This window comes from Myxine glutinosa, chromosome 13, assembly GCF_964187855.1.
Source record: "Myxine glutinosa chromosome 13, kmMyxGlut1.1, whole genome shotgun sequence".
Lineage (NCBI taxonomy): Eukaryota > Metazoa > Chordata > Myxini > Myxiniformes > Myxinidae > Myxine > Myxine glutinosa.
In genome coordinates, this window is record NC_136273.1 from 87,391,230 (window position 1) to 87,414,070 (window position 22,841).

General features: G+C 45.8%; 1 protein-coding gene across 1 annotated transcript in view; it reads left to right on the forward strand.

Moving 5' to 3' along the window:
• Positions 1–22,841, forward strand: part of ADCY8 (adenylate cyclase 8) — a 251,177-nt gene that overhangs the window by 175,167 nt on the left and 53,169 nt on the right. The window contains exons 11-12 of the mRNA XM_078767033.1: positions 11,202–11,403; positions 12,077–12,169. Coding sequence (XP_078623159.1) covers positions 11,202–11,403; positions 12,077–12,169 — 295 coding nt within the window. The remainder of the gene's footprint in view (positions 1–11,201; positions 11,404–12,076; positions 12,170–22,841) is intronic.

Consider the following 22,841-nt stretch of genomic DNA (forward strand, 5'->3'; position numbering starts at 1 on the left):
AAGATTGATGTGCTCCTGTGTCCCTCAATATCCTAACCGGTCTCCGGTTAGTCGAGGCTCCATCCAGTGACACAAACCCCTCTGAAATAAATGGTTGGTAACCCTTTTGATGGCGATTTCTCACAATGGCCATTGCATTTGGAGTCGTACTAGTCGAACTCCGCTCCTGATTTTCCTTTTTCAGGGCATAACATTGGGACATCACATGTCCAGGTTTCTTGCAAAAAGCGCAAGTAGGCCCGGAGGAAAAACTCGTGGTCTGCCTCGGGCCCCCCGGAAAATACGTTTGTCTTGGGCCCGTAGCCCTCTGATTTCTAACAGTTGGGGTATCATAGTTGTCCCCATAATCATCTCGAGGCCGCCGCCATGTAAGGTCGTTCTCCGCACCGGGTGTTCCATAACTCCCCTGCTGAAGTCTAGGCGAGGAGTTAGGTTCGTGGACCCCTATTCGGTGGGTTAAGGCATACTCATCTGCCATGGTGGCTGCGTCCCACAACTTTGGTACTTTCTTTTCCTGCAGGTACACTTTGATGTCCTCGTGGACACACTGCTGAAATTCCTCCACCAGGATCAAGTCACGCAATGTTTCGAAGTCTTTCCCGACTCCTTTGACTCACACCACCGATCAAACATGTTTTCTTTCACTCTGGCAAACTCCACATGGGTCTCACTCTCCCTCTTCCTGGCATTCCTGAATTTTTGCCTGTAAGCTTCCGGAACCAACTCATAGGCTTTGAGGATGTGCTTCTTCAGTACCTCATAATCTGCACATTGGGCAATTGGTAGCGCCGAATAAATCTCTTGAGCTTTTCCCACCAGCACACTTTGCACTAGTATGGTCCAGGCCTCCTCCGGCCAGTTTAATTGTCGAGCCACTTTCTCAAAGTGTGGGAAAAATTTCGCGACTTCCTTTTCACTGAACGGTGGAACCAGCCTCACATGTCTGCCCACATCCCAGGTTTTCTGGTTAGGTGTCAACCCCGTCAGTAAGGGTGGTGCCTCTTCCCGTTCTCTCATTAACTCCAGCTCCTTGAATTTAATTTCCTGCCGAAGCTCCATGTCACGTTCCTTTAATTCCCTTTCTGCTTTTCTCTCCTCTGCTTCGAGTTCCCTTGCAGCTCTCCTCTCCTCTGCTTGTTTCTCTTCTCTCCTCTCCTCTGCTTTCCTTTCTTCTTCTGCTCTTTCCTTTTCTGCTTTCCTTTCTTCTTCTGCTCTTTCCTTTTCTGCTTTCCTTTCTTCTTCTGCTCTTTCCTTTTCTGCTTTCCTTTCTTCTTCTTTTAACCTTTCCTGGAGTTCTCGTTCCACTCTCCTTTCCTGTGCTTGTTTCTCTTCTCTCCTCTCTTCTGCTTTCCTTTCTTCTTCTTTGATCCGTTCCTGGCTCCGTAATTGCAACTCCAGTTTCCGGAGCTCAACGTCTTCTGGTTCTTCGGGTAGCCACTCCCAGGCTAACTCGTCCCATGTTCCTAATCCCACCATAGATTGTATCACCGTGGCCTGCAACTCTGCCTTCCTCAAATTAGTTCGGACCTCCAAGTTAAAATGTTTGGCCAATTTCAAGAGGTCCGACTTTAGTAACGCTCGGAACTGTGCCTCACTCGGGGTTACCGCAAAGTTCTGTGCCACAAACGCCATGGTGCCTATCGTTAACCCCTGTTAACCTTCACCCAATACTTTACCCCCAATTTCCCCAAAAAATTACCAATTAATACTTAATTAATAAATTTTAATTAATAAAAATATTATTTTATTATTTTATACAATTTTAGATCCCGGACGTAAACCCAATTGCGAATCCGCAAATCGTAATTTGGACGAGCCCCCAATTCTGTTACGTGGTCCCCTCGGTGACTACTTGGTCTCGGTGACCCCCGGACCGGGATAGGAACTTCGCCAGAAAGTGGTATTATATATATGCGCTTTCGCAACGCAATCCCTATGAATTCCACCCAAGAGAAAACTGATTTTCAATGATATATTTCAAGGGTAATGATACCATACAATTTCCATGATACAATCAAGGATATATTCCCCGAGCAATCCACCATCCACAATTCACACTCAACAATCAATCCCCTAGATGATTAAGATGGCCATCTTACATACGTGTGTCCCCTTTTGTACTCACGACCCCCTTTGGTCTCTGTCCCTCACAATGTCTCTGGGCCCCTCCTGACCAAGATGATGGTCGGCTTCGCCGCACTCGGGCGGTTGAACGAACCCCGGGTGGACGTTTTTCCACTGGGCATGTATCGTACCGGGAACAACGGATGCAGCCCCCTCCTGGCCACGCGAAGCGGGTACTGTAAAGCAGGCAAAAGCCACACGCCGCTTGCAACACGTGTTAGGCCCCAACGTGCGACCCGTACGCGTCTTTGTAGACGGTGCCGCGAATGGTGCCAGACGCTGGGTCGGTGCACGGCCCCACGGCAGCTTGACGTGTCCACCGGGTAGGTACCCGTCCCGGTAACTCCTCTCGCCAGACGGGCTTGGGAACGCCGCTTGTCCACACGGCTCAATATCGATCCCACCTCTCGTCGGAGCGGGGCGAGGAAGAAGAATCCTCGTCGCTTCTCTCGACCTCGTGTCTTTCTTCTTCCGTTTCCGGTCTCTTTTTCCAGAAGGGCTCCTGACCCTCCAACCACAACAACCCTTAATCGACTACACATTGATAAGCAAAGACCTGAATAGTAATTCACATACATTCCCATAAATATGTAACAAATCTTTGTTTTCAACAGCGTGAAGCCGAGCTAGGTGTGAGGCAGGAGCACCGGCCCAGAGGGGGGAACAGTATTCCATTGAGCTGCGGATGAAAGCCTTGTATGTGGTGAGGAGCTCAGGTGGGCCAAGGAAGGACTTCGCACGATGGAGAATGCCCAGTCGGCGACTGGCTTTGGAGGCCAGCTTGGAAATGTGGTTTTCCCAAGAAAGATCATGGCAGATAGTGAGACCCAAAAGCTTGAGCGACAGAACTTCTTGGAGAGGATTGTTGAGAAGGTAGATGGGAGGGTTTTCCAGTCGGTCTTTTCGGAGAGACATAGTAAGAGCGTGAGATTTGTCAGGATTGAAAGTCAGTCATGTTCCACTTATTTGACCAGTTTGTGATTTTGTCCAGGTCTGCAGAGAGTGAGGCGGCTGCAGACTGCCGATCTGAGGGATGAGGAATGGAGAGAGCAGATAGTGGAGTCATCAGCAAAGAGATAGGGAGGATTTTCCAGAGAGTCGGAGAGATCATTGATGAAGACCAGAAATAGCACAGGGCCCAGAACACTACCCTGGGGAACTCCAGCCAGAACAGGAAGGGGGAGATGAGAGAAATCCATTCAGGGCCACACGTTGCCTACGACCAGAGAGGACGTCCGCAAGCCATGAGTGGAGATTTCCATGGATACCATAGGAGGAGAGTTTGGTGAGCAGAGCTGGGTGCCAGACCGTATCGAAGGCACGTGATATGTCAAGGGAGACAGCTCTGATTTCCTGTTTGGCATTGAGGACCTCCATCCATTGTTGAGACAGCAGAAGCAACATGTTCAGAGTAGAATGACCTGGTCTGAATCCAAATTGATGATCAGAGATCAAGCCATTGGAGAAGTGGAAGGATTTGATATCCAAAGCAATGATGGATTCCATGACTTTGCTGATAATTGGGAGCAGGCTGATTGGTCTGTAGTTGCAAGGATCTGTTTTTGCACCTTTTTTGTGAAAAGTGGTAATGTTTGCTGATTTCCAAGATGCTGGCAGATGACCTTGAGCAAAAGAGAGGGTGAAAAGAACAGAGAGAGGGTGAGATAGAGTGGCAGAGCAGGATTTTAGGACATGTGGGCTGATGCCGTCTGGTCCAGTTGCAGAATCAGAGTCGAGGTTTGACAAAAACTTTTCCACCTTGTCAGGAGAGGACACAGAGTCCAGGAGCAGTTGGGTTCGACTGGGTAAGGTGGGAACAGAGAGAGATGGGCTTGGGACACAAGATTTTGAGGCAAATACAGAGTTGAGGCATTCGGCTTTGTCACGTACGGTGTCAACTGTGTAGCCATTTGAGGTAAGGGAGGGGATGGAGGGGGAACAAACACCAGAAACGGATTTGACCATACGCCACCAGGATTTGGAGGAAGGAGACAGGTTTGAGAGTTCAATCTTGAATGTGGAGAGGTGGTAGTGCTTCCTGGCACTCCTGAGGGTAGACACACACTTGTTCTGAGCTTGGTGGAAGGAACTGAGATTGCCTTCAGTTGGATTTGCCTTCCAAGAGGCAAAGGCAAGTTGTTTCAGGGCAGTTGCCTCACCACAAGATTCAGTGTACCATGGACGGGAGGAAGGGTAAGACAACTGAAGACGAGATGGGATAAATCTGTGCATGAGAGAGAGCAGTTTGCTTTGGAAGAATTCCCAGGAAGAATTTATGTCAGAGGCAGTAGAGATGGGAGGCCAGTCCAGATGATTTATGGCTGCTCGCAGACTGTGCCAGTCAGCCTGAGTGACATGCCAGACTCGTCGGCGCTGAGGAGGCTCTCTGAGAATGGCCAGAGAGATGTCCACTTTAACAAGCGCATGATCAGAAGAACCGATTGGAGCAGAGGAAGAGCAGCAGACATTTGCAGGGAAGTTTGTCATAACCAAGTCGAGAAGAGAAGATACTCCATTGACTGAGATACGGGTTGGGAAATTGACAGATTGTGTCAGTCCCAATGAGTCGCAGAAGTCCTTTGCTGAGGTGCCATGGCTGGTGAGAGAGGAACCCACACCCAGCTAGCTGGCATGATGACAGTTGAAGTCACCACATATGAGGAAGAGAGAGTTTGGATGAGTTGATAGAAGTTGGTCCATGTTGTCCGACAGCGAAATGTAAGTGGAGTCATCACTGTTTGGAGGACGGTACAAACACATATGAACAAAAGGTGGGAGTGGAGAGGAAGCCGTAGGCAGAGGTACTCCTGGGGGGTGGGGTGGAGAGAGGGCAGTGCAAGGAGAGTGAGGAAGAGAATTTTTGATAAAGATAGCCACCCCACCACCAGGACGAGGCTCCGGTATATCATACCGGAGGAGGGAGTAACCAGGAAGAGATATTAAGGAATCAGAGACATCTTGAAGTAGGAAAGTTTCTGTTAAGCAGATCATGTCTGGATTGTCAGAAACAACCTGAATGGAGAGATCAATCAGGTTTGAGCGAAGGCCCCGGTTGATTGAGGTCCATACCGTTAATGAGGAGAGAGGGGGAGCATTGGGTGCAGGACAGGGGAGGGGAGGGGTAAGGTCAGATGAAGGATGAGAGGGGGAGGTAGGAAGAGCAGTTGATAGTGTGTCAGAGATTACAGAAGAGTTACAAGAAAGGGAAGGATGAAGAGGACGAAAGGTTTGATGGTGATGGGATGAGGCACAGTAAGGGGTTCTTTGAGGGGGGGCAGAGGAAAGTGAAGGTTGGGGGAGGTGGAGGTATGAGATAGAAGGGAGATGAAGTGGGGAGGAGGCAGCTTTGAGGAGGAGGTGGGAGGGGGGAGAATTGGAGAGGGATGGTTGGGGGGGGGGGGGGGAGATTTGAAGGGGAGGGGTTGGGGGGGAGTTTTGAATGGGAAGGGCGAGGGGGAGTTTAGGAGGGGTGGGTCAAGGGGGGAGTTTCGAAAGTGGATGATTAATGAAAGACGAACATTTATAACAATTTGGGTTTATTGTGATTTTCAAGTTAGCGATCCGTTTAAGAATGATGTAGGTGGGGTGGAATGAATATGAATTTAGAGCATGTAATGAGAAAGAATTGTAAGAGATTGAATATTTTTTTGAAGTGGAATGAGTTGAAGAGGGAATTGAAAAAAGCCTTTTAAATAGGAAGAAAAACAGCGTGTTGTAATATACCACTGAATAAAGCACTGCAGGGGAAAGTTGAAACATATTTAAACAGAACCGTGAAGAACAGTCTTATAGCCACAAAAATACCAACGGGGAGAGGGAGCCTTGAGGGACAACCACGGGTCACGTGAACAGGGGAAAAGGTGGAAGGCAAGGAGATAATGGGGGCGGGGCGAGACAGCTCACGTGGACAGAAGCACACGATGGGACAACTTCACAAGTGGAGAATGGGAAAGAAATGTTTTTTTGTTTTTTTTGGGGGGGGGGGGGGAGGGGGGGGGGGTTTAAAACGTTAGATAAAGAGTAGATGTTCGGGGAAGTTTGGGGTAAAGGGAAAAATCTAAGAACCTAGCAAAAACAGCGAAGGAAGGAACAAACTTCGACGGGGGACCGGGGAAGCCTGAGGCAAGGCCGCACACGCGCGGCGAACAGAACGATTAATTTATGAAAGATTAACACCGAGAAACTTCCTAGGGACACGCGATAGGTTCACACGCCGAAATATAAATACAGTTTCGACAAAATACAATTGTGAACAATGACTTAACTTTGAAAACGTGCAGATCGTGTACAGCTTCGAAAATCCATGCCTTCACCGTCAAGATCTCATCAAGATCCCATCCAAAGTCATTGTTACATTCTTAACATTTGTAATGTTTGCTCTAAACTGTTGACAAAACACCCGAATCTGGGTTTTCGTATTGTCCCACCAAAGATTTACTGAAGAAAAAGGGGGCTTTCTTCGGATTTGATTCACCCAGAAAACTTGGAAAGCTTCTTTAAATAGACCATCTTCTAGAAGACTGGTATTAAATTTCCAGTATGCACTTTTATTTATTGACTGAGGAAAAAGAAACGCCATGGTTACTAAATGATGGTCTGAGAATATTGACGGAAAATAATCCGGAGAGACTATAGCGTTTCTAAAAGGTGAGTTTATATACCATCGGTCGAGTCTCGCAAAGGACACTCTTCCTCTGGTGATGTGGCTCCAGGTAAACTGAGGTTCATTGGGTAAACCAAAGGGATAAATCAATACATGATTCAGGATGAGGTTCTGCCGAGTTCCTTTCCATTACAGGTTCAAAGGTACAGTTGAAATCACCCCCGATACACACATATTGGTTTAGATCAACTGTCTGCAGGTGATTAATCACAGACGCAAAGAAAGCTTTCCGTTCTGTACTCTCACTAGGTGCGTACACATTGAATAATGTGAAATGGAAATTATTAACCACCAGTTCAAGAGAGCTGAATCGGCCTTTAACAATCTCCTGGAAGAGGATTGACTCAGGTACTAGCCCTGGTCTAAGTACGAAAGCAACACCTGCCGAAAGAGAAGACAGGTTGCTAAAAAAGCACTGTCCCCCAAAAACACGACACCAATCATATTCTACGTTCTGGGTGATGTGCGTTTCCTGCAATAAAAGTACATCGACATTTTTACACCAAAACAAACTTTGCACTTGAGTTTGGCGGTTTGGGTTTGCACCTCCACCGTTAATGTTCAAGGTGCCAAAGGTAATTTGCTTCATCCCTTATCAAAAGGCTTGATTGGGTGTTGCGAAATCTCAAGACCGGCTTTTGTAATAATTTTCCTGAGTCGGTGAAACTGTGACCTTGTTAGTGGAAATTCCTTGGCCTTTCTCGTTATTTCTTTTGCTGATTGAATAAATGAACCTAAATCAGGAAATGTATCCCTGATAACTACATTTCGCTGTCTATAGGTTTCATCCAAAAAAGAAAGTACTAGTTGAGGAGATACCATTGGCTGACTCAACTGAGACTGAGACAACAACTCGGGCACCTCGTCATCCTCATCAGATTCCGACAAGTCTGACAAGGTCCCTCCGGGATCGAGGATGTCGGCCTCCGTGGTCACTATGGGAATTGTCAGTATCTCTGGGGATTGGCTGGAGAGCTCCACTGTGCGATCCACGTTTCCATGGTGATATTTGTGCTCATCAGAAGTTAAAACCTCGGTTTCATCCTCTTGTGGAGCACAATCTACCAAATCGATGAGCGACTCGGTAACACAGTTTTGAATCTGCATCGGTAGAGCAGCACCGTGGAGGCATGAGTCAGTCACTGTCTGCTCGTTCACAGTGACTAATGATCGTAACGGTGAGGGTTTAGCAACGTCTTCAGCGTTGCCACTTATTTCACCCATATAGCAATCTGTATACACAGAGTTGGTACACAAACTTTCAGACATATTATCCTCAATTGCAGCACCCGATTCATTATGCTTTTTTCCAAACCCAATGGAAGCATGAGGAACACATTAAGGTGCGTGTTCAGCTACACTGGCCTTCTCCAATACCACCTTTTTGGATTACTGGTAGGAAATTAGCAGCCGACGCCCTACGTTTTTTAGAACTAATAATATAGGATCCTCCTCCATTCCTTCAGTGCATGAGGGAATGGCAGCAAAAGTTGTACAAGTTGGGGTTGCTTCGGTTTCTGTAACAGGAAGTGAAGTGCGATCGTTTTCAAGACTCGGGATATGCATATGGATGCTGCTATTATTCGTCTCACTGCAGGAGGGAACAGCAGGAACCGGTAAACTCACAGGATTAACTCCAGTCGGTTTAATAGGAACGAAAGTATTCTTATCCTTTTTACATTCGGTGTCCACATGACCATTTTCCCCACACTTTGAACACGAAACCTTGGGACAGAAACGTTTAACGTGACCAAAGGCTCCACAGTGAAAGCACGTTAGTGAGGCTGACGAGGCATACATTTGATACTCCCGATCGTCAAATTTTACTTTAAATGAAATATTTAACCCTGTGTCGTCGCCCGATCGGGAAGTACCTTGTAAACTTGGCGACGGAAGCTCATCACATGTTTTATCCTCTCGTCTCGGCTCTTCACTATTCAGGGGGATCATGGACATTCTCGACACAACTGTTCCATAAGGCCAAAAAAAAAAAAAAAACGTTTAGCGTCCTCCCTTTTTGAAAAAAAGGAGGAGGAGGCACTTTTTTTTTTTTTTTTTTCAAAATGGCCACCAGGCTCATTTTTCCCAAGATGGTCGCCTGCTTTTTTGTTTCTTTGGATTTGAAATACATGTAGAATGTTTGGGTCTTGACGATCTGTGTTGACAAAATACAACATGTACTGAGTAACATATTAATAAAAGACGAGTAAAAGAGACCATTTCATATATTTGCATACTGTACTTTGTTTTCTTTTGTGTCTTCCTGAAAATTGATTGCTCGCGATCAGTCGAACGATGTTACAAAAGAAAAAAAAAGAAAAAAAAGGAGGCGGCCTTTAAAAAGGAAGCGGGTGGGGACGCCAAACATGAATATTTTTTTGTTTGGCCTAATGAGAAAGGACTGACATCAGTTTGTCGCTTGATATAAATGGTGGTACATTTGATACGACGATTTTCATCGCTGGAGGAGTATCCATTGGGGACGCTAACATAAAAACATCATCCTCTGTGGTTAAACCTGCATTCACGACGTCATGAAACAAAATTTTCTTCGGACACGAAAATAACTTTTTGATTCATTCTTGAGGCAGCTCGGACATGTTCGCACCCGATTATTTTCCCCACTGCGAGTACCACATCCTCAGTGAGGACTCCTTCTGGTGGAACACACACAAATGCATGCTTCCTCGTTAGACTGTCGAATGCCTCTAACCGAGAGCGTGTATTCGCCATACCAGTGAATTAACACCCCCCCCCCCCCCCCCACTTGTCCGAACCGGACAAGAAGGTACCAAACCGAAATAAATCAAACTAAAATAAATAACAAACGTGCATTATAAGCACAAACAAGTCAGGAGACGATGGTTCACAAGCGAGCGGTATTCAATGACAAAGGATGGACTATCAATTCGATCGTCATGATCATTGACGATTGATGCATCAAATCGGGACCATAACCAGTTATGAGGTTAGTTAGTTGCACAATATCGAAAATTCGGTTCGATTCCGACAACTTTGAAAATTTGACCTTTGTGACCTTCAAAGGTCAAAGGTCGAAGATTCTGAAATTTGTTGGAAAACTTGTATTTCATGATGTACAGTATGTGATAATATAAGATCATGTTTGACATTTCACCCTATCAGGAAGCGAACAATGTAATAAAACCATCAAAAATCGACTTTCCTAAATTTCGTGACCTTGTGACCTTGACCTTGGAGTGAAAATGAAAAATCGAGCTCCGTGGGGCTAGACACATGACATTGGCCTAACCAAATACTGAAACCCCTGTCAGATTCCACCAACCCCCTCAGAGAAGATGTAGCTTGAACTCGATTACCCCCTAAAAAAAAAAAAGACATCTTTTTCGGGCGTGGCTCCGCCCAAAACGGGCGCAATACACCCACTCTCGGCAGAACACAACTAGATCATGATATCAACCTCCCACCCAAGTTTCATCAAGATCGGATGATATCATCGGGTAGTTATGCTGCGGACAGACAGACACACACCCATGACTAATATAGTGGTCACTGTTTGATAACTCGTGAACCAAAAAGGCTTACAAAGCGCCGTCAAAGCCAGTAGGCCGCACCCAAAATGCACCCGCTCTCAATCCTCTCTCTCTCGAAGACAAAGGTGTAGAACGGATGAAAACAAAATGCCAAAGCACACAGGATGGAAAAGGAGAGGGAGGGGGGGGGGGGGGGGGCAGGGGAGTGCAGGAGAGTCGAAAACCACACAGAGGGCTCACCACAAAACAGAGCAGCTGCATTCGGTGGCCATGACGCCACACCCAAATAAATAAAGAGAGAGACAGACACAGACAGACACACAGACAGACACACAGACAGACACACAGACAGACACACAGACAGACACACAGACAGACACACAGACAGACACACAGACAGACACACAGACAGACACACAGACAGACACACAGACAGACACACAGACAGACACACACAGACACACACAGACAGACACAGACAGACACACACAGACAGACACAGACAGACAGACAGACAGACACAGACAGACATTGACAGAAAGACAGACATTGACAGAAAGACAGACATTGACAGAGAGACAGACATTGACAGAGAGACAGACATTGACAGAGACATAAAAGGAAAAATGAGGTGTAGCCCCATCAAGGCTCACATGTACAGGAGTAGCTAGAGGGGTATTCATCCCTTCTAGCTACTCTTCACTCCTTTATTTCATCATTCGTTTAAATGTTTGTTTCATCCACCTGTCATTTCACCCTCTGTACATTGCCTTTCTTCTCACTGTCACATTATCTTCTTGCTCTTCCTCGAGTCGTGACTTTGTGCACAACAATAAAACGAATAAATAAACGGGAGAACAACTTGTGAGTTCTGAGGTTTTCCCCTGTGGTTGTTTTGCCAGTGTGGTGGGTTCAGCAGCACTGTTCTCTGTGCTGTCATTGCTGTTTGTGGTCCTGCTGTGCCTCACCATGGCGGAGGAATACAAATGTCTGCCAGTTGTGATACGGCGGCTCTGCTGTCACGTGCACGAGTTTCACCTTGCCAGGAATATTGTCTGCTCTTCAGCCGTGCTCCTCAACTTCATCGCCGCCATCAGTAACATTGTAAGTGTTCCCTTCCCATGCTGCTCCATCCTCTTTTCTCTGAGCAATCCTACGGTATAAAATCCAGCAAGTCTCTGATACTCCTTTTTTAATGGCCACAATTCTTCCCACGTTCTTGTTGGGTTGGCCGGGGTGAAGGTTTTTTTTATTATTTTTTTTATTTTATTTTTTGTATACAAGATCGAGGCTCGTGAAAGAGCGAACATTAATCACACAGAAAGACAAACCGACACATAAAACATATAACATCGGGAGCGGTAGACAAGATGGGGAGAGAGGGGGAAGGACACGCTTGGCCCAAGTCTTTCACAAACCGGCTGGCCAGGCCTGACGTTCGACTAAGGTTAGAGCAGGAATTTGGAACTGGGCCATGGTGCCGTTGATAGCTCGCCTACTCTTCGCTAAGGGCACCGTGGGATCTTTAACGTCCGCCAACTTAATTTTGGCAGAATGGTCGCACGTTTTACGTCTAACCGAGGGATGGCACACTGCCACACACACATTGATTAATCACCCTGCCTGTGAAATACTGGGATTGTAGTTTACAGCAAGGTCAGGATTCGAACCCAGGATAGACATCTTAGAAGCGAGTCTGATGGAGGTCTCTGATACTGTTTACCTGAATATCTCTTCCTCCTTCTCCCCATTGTCGTCTCCTTTTCTTTTGCCAAAGTTCTGGTGCCAGTCAGCAGCTTTGACTACACCTGTCAACCAGACAGCCAATGAAATTGCAGAAAACATCTCCAACATTTGTAGCTACCCTGAGGTAAGTAACTGTCACCGATCCCTATATGTCTCCTTGGCCTTCATTTTGGTTTTATAACTTTCTCCCTCTGCTTTGATTTACACCTTTTCCAGTAAAGTTTTTTTTTTAAAGACTATTGCATCCAAGGTGCCCTTCCGCTTTTAGGACTTGGCGTCACAAGTTTCATACAAACCGTTGTCCTGCTGATGAAGACATCACCAGGACTCATGTTGATGCAACCATGTGGAAAATCCATGGGACCAATTGCATAGCACTCCTTATGAGTGGAGGTTCGTGGTAATGCCCTATTGAGATCTATTCTTTGCATCAACTGTTTTGTCTTTTAGATGTTCACTTGAAGTCCAAATTTTCTGTCCTTGATCAAAATATTTTGCAAAAAGCTTCAGACCGTTTGATAGTCTCTTTTTTCACGGAGGTTTGTATTGCTGCAAAATGGAGATCTCTCTTGTTGCGTGGCAGGATAAATACTATTTTGTGATTTGGACTGTTGACATTTTGTGGCATTATATGCTTTTGGTGAGAGTGTTGGTCTATTTTCTATGCACCCCTTCTCCCTTGCCCTGTAGAGCATGTTATCCATCAAGAGAGACCTTAAGTCTGTAGTTCTGTGTCCATTAATGTGCTTACAAAAAATATATCATATCTATCGATAAGACCCAGTCACGTCTCTCACCCATAATTGGAGGTAACAACCAATCAGCTCTCATCTAATAAATTATCCCCAGGTGGATAGGATCTTTTTAATTAACCCCCTTGCTCTTCTATCCAAAGAAAGGTGCATAAAGTGACACATGATACGCCCTTTTGCAGTTTCATACCCGATCTTGGTTCTACAACTGCAAACATTCACAAGTAGCACATACATGAGAACCTCAACACTATATGCATCAGCAGCCAGACCGGTTTAATCACTTGTTGGTGAGTCAGCAGTGACAGTGTAAACAGAAAGCGCACCAGTGAGGCTGCCAAACATGCACCATGTGCAATGCCGATATCAGCCATCATATAAATATCAAGACCCAATCACGTCTCTCACCCATAATTGGAGGTAACACCAATCAGCTCTCATCAAATCCATTATCCCCAGGTGGCTAGGATATTTATAATTAACCCCCTGCTCTTCCAGCCAAAGAAAAGTACTTAACGCAGCTAAGAAAAGCTATACAAGCCAAGCCCTTTGCTGCTTCAAACCCTATTTGGCCTCTTCTACAGCAGTAGACATTCACAAGTAGCACGTCCATGGGAATCCCCATGCCCCACCCCCTGCGAGCCACCAGATATTTATGCAATATTGAAGTCTTGGAGTTGAGACCGTGTGTCCTTGGTTGTTATCTCCACATATGCTGGTTTCAGGAGATGGAACAGAGCCTACCTAGGTCTGTGTGTGTGTGTGTGTGTGTGTGTGTGTGTGTGTGTGTGTGTGTGTGTGTGTGTGTGTGTGCGTGCGTGCGTGCGTGCGTGCGTGCGCGCGCGCGTATGTATTGTTAATGTCCGGCTTCCTTCCTGTAACTACAGTGCAGTAACTGATCTTTATTTTGATTATGATTGGGTAGCAGGCAGTAGTGAGGTGGTTTGGGTAAGTTTACTCTGAGGGTTTAAAAAATAGATACAGGATATTGGGTAAGTGACTGAAAGCAAAGTGTTGTGGGATAATGTTGTCTGGTAGGTCCCAACATTGGGAAATGGAATATAAATTATGAGCAGAGTGATAGATCTCAACCAATGGTTGGAAGAATAGTGCAGGAACTAGGGAGAAATTTAAGAGGTAATGGGAATCATTTTGGGTGTGAAGGGAGTGTTTCCTGAATGATGGACATATGCAAAATAGAAAGGGGGCAGCAAGGTTTACAGTGGGTATTGATGAAGGAACACAATAGGAAGTCTTCAGAGGAAGATCCCCCCTGTCCTATTGGGAGTTTCTCACTATGACCTTTTTTTTATTGTGCTTTCCACCTTACTTTTCCCATTATTGTTATTTTGGGGGTGGGGATGGGGGGGGGGGGGGGGGGATTAGAACCATTTACTTCAAAAACGAGCCTGTTCCAATCAAGTCAGGGAAGCTTGGTGATCAGAGAGGTATTTTCCTGATGACCAGTCAGAGTCTTCTCTTTTAAGCCTGCGCCATGCTGATGCCTCTTCAGCAGCTGCCGATAGGATATTTTTCAAAACTCCACTTCTTCAAAACTCTCGTTCTGTCTCTATTTGTCAAGCCGAGATGTTTTACAAGGGTATAGGCTGACCGACGAACTGACCCCCTTCCTCCAATTCCACATTAGCATATCCTTCTTCAGCATGTCCTTCTTTGTGCATCTTGGTAATCAGCCATTCATATTTGGCTCTTTCAACTTCACCAGCTCTAGACTCAAATGGTACCGCTAACGCAATGATTAGGATGCGCCTGCTCAACTCTGATTGAAGGACAATATTTGAGAGTCTCAGTGATAATCCCAGGAAATGTATTCATGCCTGGTAGATCAGCCAATATTTTCTAATCATTCGCATCATGGAACATGTACGGCGAGATTGCTCTTTGTGGATGCTTCTGTCTTCCATTGTTTTCTTTTTTGTTTTTTAAAACCCGCTTTAACGAAATTGCAGTAATTCACATTTTTCTTGACTGGGATGGTTGTGTTAACGTGGGTACATTTTACTGTATGAAAGAAAAGAACTGTCTTTAGAGGCCATTTTTCCCCCGCAGAGTGGGGGTTGGCCTTTTTTAGGCAATGTGGTCCCCTTTTTGAAGCAATGTTTTATGGCCGGATGCCCTTCCTGCCACCAACCCTGTTAGTCGCCTCTTGCGACATGCAGGGAAGTACCAGTGAACTGGTACTCAATTTGCCGACATCAGGGGGATGACAGGCTGAGTCAACCCCCCTAACGTTAATTCGGCGATCAACCGGGATTCTAATCCAGGATCATAGGATCCCAAGCCAGCACCCTAACCGCGAAGGCAACACCAGGCTTCAAGCATTTTACTGTATGGTTCTTACAATATATTTGAGTACCCGATTGTGCCCTTTTGCTTGGGCAAACTTGCAACATGCAGACAGCGTATGCTCTAACGTTTCATAGCTACCCAAAAGTTTACATTGAGCGTCATCCTTCACTTCCCAACAAACGGGATTGGCCCCTGTGGGTAGTTGATCGTAAATGGACCGAATAAGGAAACCAATTCATAAATGTGACGTGTGCCATGTTTAGGGGCCTTTGTAAACAGTCCTCCCAGGTTGTCCACTGCCCTTGCTGACTCAATTGGACAGCTTTGTGGAGTCATTTGTCATTTCCTTCTTTACGAATTTCCTCAAGCGTCGAGTTCGATTTTTGACGGTTGCTTGCTTTTGACCACCAAACATACGTCGACTTTATCAGTCACAGAACTTTCCGATCAGCTTGAACATCTACAATCCCTCTTATCTTCAAGTTTTGAGAGCTTTCCACTGCTCAGTGGGCACTCCATTTAAAGTCGGTTCTTGTTCTCGGTTGTGCTTTGCGGATGAATTAATCCCAATAATTTTCGAGAGAAAGGAGTTGTCTGCATTTAGCCAACTTTCTCTGTCAAGGATTTTATCGGGAGTACTAATGTCACCTTCTTGAAGTACAATGCATGTGTTGCTAATTCGGGAGAAAGACCAGGCCATTTTCGCAGGTGTTGATTAAACTTCTTCTCAAAGCTCTCGACAGTTGTCAAGGTGAACTCGTACATTTGAAGTTGGCACAACAATTTTGGGGATCGACAATAAATTGTAGTATCCACACTTTGAATCGACCTTGCAACCATGTCTTGTCTATGAGACATGGATTATGAAGAGCTTCTTGAACAACTGTCTTATAGGTAAATGTGTCCTTCAGAGATTTGTCATCACAGCACGCAAGGCTCTTAATAGTCTCTTCAAATAATGTTGGAATTTTAGGACCTGCTAGTACTTTAAAGAATATCGCATCCCGCAATGTTTCCTTCGAATGATTGAGACTGAACGCAATTTTGATGGTTTTAAATTCATACTAGGGCATGCCCGTACTATATATATATCTAAAATTATATCCCCCCCCTCTATTTACATGAAATGGTTTGGTCCAAAGCGAACGGCTTGCGAGTACGGTGACAATCCCCCCCCTCTATTTACATGAAATGGTTTGGTCCAAAGCGAACGGCTTGCGAGTACGGTGACAATCCCCCCCCTCTATTTACATGAAATGGTTTGGTCCAAAGCGAACGGCTTGCGGAGTTTGGTAAAGAAATCGCCATAGCGTGCACAAACGCGCAGGAAAGCGAAAGAATCGCAAATTAGTTTTAATTAGTTTTAAAACATAGTTTAACGCCAACATAGTTTGCCAACGTGAAATAAATGAATACGCTCTCAAATGTGCCGTCCGAGGCAGAGTCTGTTCGCCACGTTCGGCACACGTGATAACTCGCTGCTCTCTGATTGGTTGAATCGTTTTTTGGACATAGCTCGGTAACTACTTGTCCGATTAATATGAAACCTTGAAAAGGCACATCCTCAGGTCCCCAGCAATATACCTGGCAAGTTTCAAGTATATCGGACCCGTGGTTGTCGAGAAACAGCGGTCACATACACACATACACACATACACACATACACACAGAGATTAATGGAATTATAGATAGATGACATCAAGTTGTGTTTCCTTCACCCTAACCCTAACCCTAACCCTAACCCTAACCCTAACCCTAACCCTAACAACCCTAACCCTAAAGCATGAATGCTCTCGACGAAGGTGTGAGAATACCATTCTCGAGTTGTGCTGTCACAGGTGTTTTTCAGCGTACACCGTCCAGGATGGGTTCCATTGCCAGGATGAAAAGGACTGGTGAAACTGTGCAACCCATCGCAATACCAACTTATAATTCGACATGTTTTCTTGTGTAGGAAGTAGTCGAGAAATACATTCTGAACTTCTCAATATATGTTTGTACAAATTGGATTAATCGACTGTGGTACATGGTGTAACCTTATTGCCTTCCATACGAGTCGATGTGTTGCACCATAAGCATGCGCCAGGTCTAACCATATGACGTGCAAACTCCTTCGTCTTCCTTTGGTGTCATGGATAGCCTCCCAAATAATTGCTGTGTGCTCCACACATTCTGGTATTCCAGAAATTCCTTCTTTATTTGCTTGAGACTAAGTAATGATGTGCTAACCTTTTTGCAAGTAATGCGAAAAATATCTTTTCTTCTAGTTAAGGAGAGATATTGGTCGAAATTGTCCGAGCTGCTTCGGCTGGTATTCTTTCGACAACAAACAACAACATGCATTTTAAAGGCCATTTTCCCTGCTAGAGCGGGGGTTAGCCTTGCGGTCCCCATGACAATCTTCTCCATTTTGCCCTATTTTCTGCATCTCTCCTTGTTAACCCCCTTGCCCGCATTTCTTCTTCCACCATCTTTAGCCAAGTCTTTCTCGGTCTTCCCCGTCCTCTACTTCCTTCTACATTCATTTCCATCACTCTTCTCAACCAGTCACTTTCATCCTTCCTCAACACATGACCAAACCATCTCAACCTGTTCCTCTTCACAGCATCAATCACAGGCTCTATTCCCATCATCTTTCAGAAATCATCATTTGTCTTCCTCTCTCTCAACGATACTCCGCACATCCATCGAACCATTCACATTTCCACCCTTTCCAACCTTCGTTGCTGCTCTACGTTCATTACCCATGTCTCGCTGCCATACATCATAACACTTCTCACACATGCAGCATACACTTTTCCCTTCAGCTTCAACGACACTCCCCTCCTCATCAGCATGCCACTCAGTTCCCGAAACTTCTTCCATGCACATCTCACTCCAGCAACCGTTGCCGAGTCTGATCCACCTTCTCCATTCAGCATGTCTCCGAGGTAGCAAAATGTTTTCACACCTTCCAGCTTCACGCCCTCTCCAAGATCCAACTCAACATTTCCTCCATCTGCAGCTCCCTCTGTGCACACCTTACATTTGAATGTAGCTGCCACACTGGTTGATGACCCTCTCAGACCACTACATTTTTGATGAACCCACTCAGCGCACATTGTACATTGAATGGAGTTCACTCCGACGCCCTTCCTACACACAGCACAGGGCCACTTCCCAGTTCTTTCCACCTCGCCACATGCTTTACCACTTGCCATCACCTTCGTCTTTCCGATATTCACCTTCAGACCTTTTGTCTCCATACATTCCTTCCATTTGTTCATCTTTTCCTTCAGTCCATCCATACTTTCCGCAATCAACACCAGATCATCTGCATTCAACAACTCCCACGGTAAACCCTCCTTTACGTTCTAAGCCAGCACCTCCATCACAGCTACAAATAGTAGTGGACTTAATACTGACCCCTGATGCACTCCCACCTTCACCTCAAACTCACCACTGTTCCCGTCCTTCGTCCTTACAGCTGTGCGCGCTCTTTTGTACATTGCCATCACTACTCTGATCAACCATTCCTCCACTCCTAACTTCCTCAATGCCCATGTCAATACTTTGCGTGGAACCCTATCGAATGCTTTCTCCAGATCAACAAACCCAAGAAACAACTTCTTCCTCTTCTCCATGTACTTCTCCTGCAACTGCCTCACAATGAAAAGCGCGTCTGTCGTTCCTCTTCCTGGCATAAATCCAAACTGCATTTCGTCGATCTTCACTTTCTTTCTTATCCTCCTCTCCAACACCCTTTCCAATACCTTCATTCCATGTTCCAATAACTTTATCGCTCGGTACGAGCCACACTCCAGAGGGTCACCTTTCCCCTTGTATAGAGGGACGAGGGTACTCAGTTCCCAATCCACTGGAATGTGGCCTTCTTTCACCACCAGATTACAGATCTCTGTCATTCTCTTCACACCCCAACTTCCTGCTGCCTTCAACATATCTCCCACAACTCCTGTCGGCCCTCCCGCTTTTATACTCTTCATTGCTTTTATCGCTTCCTCAACTTCCTTCTCAGTTATCTTTTCTGCCGGTCCTAAAACTGGGTTACTCTCTATGTTGCCGTCCCATTCATTCTCTGTATTCAACAGCATTTCCATACATATTTTCCATCTTCCTTTAATTCCATCTGGGTCGACAACGATTTGTCCCACTTCATCCTTCAAGCAACTCACCCCCATCACATCACACCTCTCTTTCGCTTTCGCTATCTGCTTTGCAATCCTGAATACTGCTCTCTGACCCTCTTCCGAATCCAAGCGTTCTCCGAACATTTTCCTAAATGCCTCCTGTGCCTTTGCTACCTCTTTCTTTGCAGCCTTCTTGGCTGCATTATAACTTTCATGCGCTGCTGTTTCTGCTCCCGTGCCCTTCGCCTTCTGCCATCCTTGAACTTCTTCCTCTTCTCGTCAATCCTCTTTCCAACTTCATCATCCCACCACCATGTTTCTGAGTGCCTCGGTGGTCCTTTTTGTCCATCCACATACCTCACCAACGGCTCCCAACAGACTCGCTTTCATTGACATCCAACCACTTTCAAGCTCAACCACATCATCCTCTACCCTACTCAGCCTCTCTTTTAATGCCTCCCTTACTGTCACCTCTTTCAACCTCCACACCTTCATTCTCGGTTGGTACTTCACCCGCCGAGCTCTCCTCGCACCTTTCACCCTTATGTCGCAGACAACCAAGTGGTGCTGTGAAACAGCCTCCTCCCCTGGGATCACCTTTGTGTCCCGGAGGTGCCCACTATCTCGCCTACGCACCATCAGGTAGTCAACGGTTGTCGTCGACCCACCTGACGTGTATGTAACAAGCTTATTATCCTCTTTCTGGAACTGAGTATTACAAATCAACAAATCAGCTCCATCAGCAAACTCCAAAATCCTTTCACCTTCTCCATTTCTCACACCATATCCGTAACCCCCATGAACTCCCTCAAAACCATCCATACTCCTTCCCACATGTCCATTTAGGTCTCCTCTTACCACAACAACTTCCTCATCTTTCACGTTTTCCATCAGCTTCTCTATCGCACACCAGAACTTGTCCTTCTCTTCATCGCTCCGACCAACCTGCGGAGCATATCCCGAGATGACGTTCACCAAGAGCTTTCCAATCATCATTTTCACCATCATCATCCTATCACTCACTCTAGTCACAGTCACCACACTGTCTACAAACTCCTCAGAAAACAGGACACCAACACCATTCATGCCCTCCAGGCACCCTTGCCACATAAACTTGTATTTCTGTCCCTGCCTACCCTTCACCATTCTCACACCACTTCCCTTCCATCTCGTCTCTTGCACACAACATATGTCCACTCTTCTTCTGAGCAATACTTCCACCACTTCTCCTGATCTCCCTGTCATTGTCCCTACATTCCATGTCCCAAACCTCAGAACCGATCTCCACTTCGGGCTGTACCCTGCCCATATGTAGTTGTAATTGTCATGGTTCTCTTTTTGAGGCAACGTTTTTATGGCCGGATGCCCTTCCTGACGCCAACCCTCTTAGTCGTCTCTTATGACACGCAGGGATACGGTGTACCTATTCTAATCCAGGGTACACACTTGGAAACGTTTAAAACATGGAAATTCTGGGGAGGGGGAGGGTGGCGTCAGCATCACGGCTGCGGTTTAAACATATTTAAATAATATTTAAACAAAACCATGAAAAATAATCTGGGAAAAGTCTCTAAGTGAGGACGTGGATTTGAGAAAGAAGGAGCAGAGGTGGAAGAAAAACGAGATGTAGGGCGCGGGGCACAAGTCGAGACGAGGAGGAGAGTGAACAAGCACGTGTCCGGGAGGAGAGAAAGAATTAATAAATATTTTTTTTTTGTTTGTTTATTTGTTTGTTTTGTTTTTAAAACGTTGGACAAAGGGTAAGATGTTCGTGAGAGGTAGGGGGGAGAAAAGAAAATCGAAGAAACAAGCAAATACTATGAAGGAAAGAACTTATATTCACAAAATACTGACGGGGGGGAGGGAGCCTGGAGAGACCAGGCCGCGCATGGGGTGCGAACAAAAAAACGACTAATTACACACAAATTTGCAATAATTACAAAACCAAAACGAAATAGAAACACACAATAACACATCTATATATATAAAACACAGTTTGTGTGTGTGTGTGTGTGTGTGTGTGTGTGTGTGTGTGTGTGTGTGTGTGTGTGTGTGTGTGTGTGTGTGTGTGTGTAATGTTACCGGTAGACTCCTAAACGGAGAGGCTCACGTACTTGATATTTGGCACAGACATGGCCATTGAGCCTGGGAAGAACATGGCCGAACTAAAAATTTATTTCATAATATTTTTTAACCATATTTTTACCTCAGTGCGGAATATTATGACCGGAATCTGACCGGTAGCAGAGCAGCGCGCTGATTCGCTCAGAGCGATCACGTGATGTTCGTTGCCGCCATTAACTCAGTTACGCGTTCGCACGTATTTCAGAGCGAAAAGCAATTGCGTTTTTGCCGGGTACTTCTGCATGATTAGCATTTAGCATGATTTAGCATAGATAGTAGCATGTTTCACATAGATTTTTTTTCAGCGAGCAGAAGTACCCGGCATTGTACGAATAATATATAGATAATGCCGTGTAGGGCGGAGTGATGCCGCTGTGGGAGGGACCGAGCAAGGTCGCTGTGGGCGGGACCGAGCGAGGTCGCTGTGGGCGGGGCCGGGCGAGGTCGCTGTGGGCGGGACTGAGCGAGGTCGCTGTGGGCGGGACCGAGCGAGGTCGCTGTGGGCGGGGCCGAGCGAGGCAGCTATGGGCGGGGCCGAGAGAGGTCGCTGTGGGCGGGGCCGAGCGAGGTCTGCGTTAGTGCGTTGCCTGGTATAAAAAGATGGTGCTTGATGCTCTCTGCGTCAAGATACGGACTTGATGTCCGTATCTTTACAACAGACATTCCAATGATGATGATAATAAATGTAATACCACTCAAGGAAGGCCCACAACTCAAGAGAGTGGAAAAAAACAATAAAATGAACAAAAATACGGGGAAGGAGGAGCAACCACTCAGAAGAATGACAGAAAATAATTTCCCTTAAATGTACCGTGTTCACCAACTAGCACGACCAGATACAGGACACCAAAATAATTTCCCTTACACATATCGTGTCCACAAACCAGCAAGACCATACCACTTACCTCTGGATCAAACTGTATTTCAAATATTCAAACGGTTTTTACATGCTGCCGTCTCCTAGCAACCAATGAAATTTTTCAAAAATATTGTAGTACATTTATTTTTTAATAATGTACCATATTTACGGCAGTATATTTATTTCCGCCATGAGTAAGGAAGGAAAATTTCCAGCGCACTGATTCGCTGATTCGCGCTCATTGATGACGATCACGATCACGTGATGACGTGATCACGAATGATGTTCGTGACGCGATCACGTGATGTTCCTTGCCGCCATAAACTCACAGCAAGTAGCATAGATTTTAGCATGATTAGCATTTAGCATGATTTAGCATGATTTAGCATAGATAGTAGCATGTTTCACATAGATTTTTTTTCAGCGAGGAATATTATACACGGATTCTGACCGGTGGCAGAGCAGCGTGCTGATTCGCTCAGAGCGATCACGTGATGTTCCATCTCCGCCGCCAGTTGGCTTCACTTTTCACGGAGTATGAGCGTTCTATATATTTTCAATTCAGTGCGCCCGACTCGCTCACGTACTTGATTTGTGGCATAGACATGGCCATTGGGCCTTCAC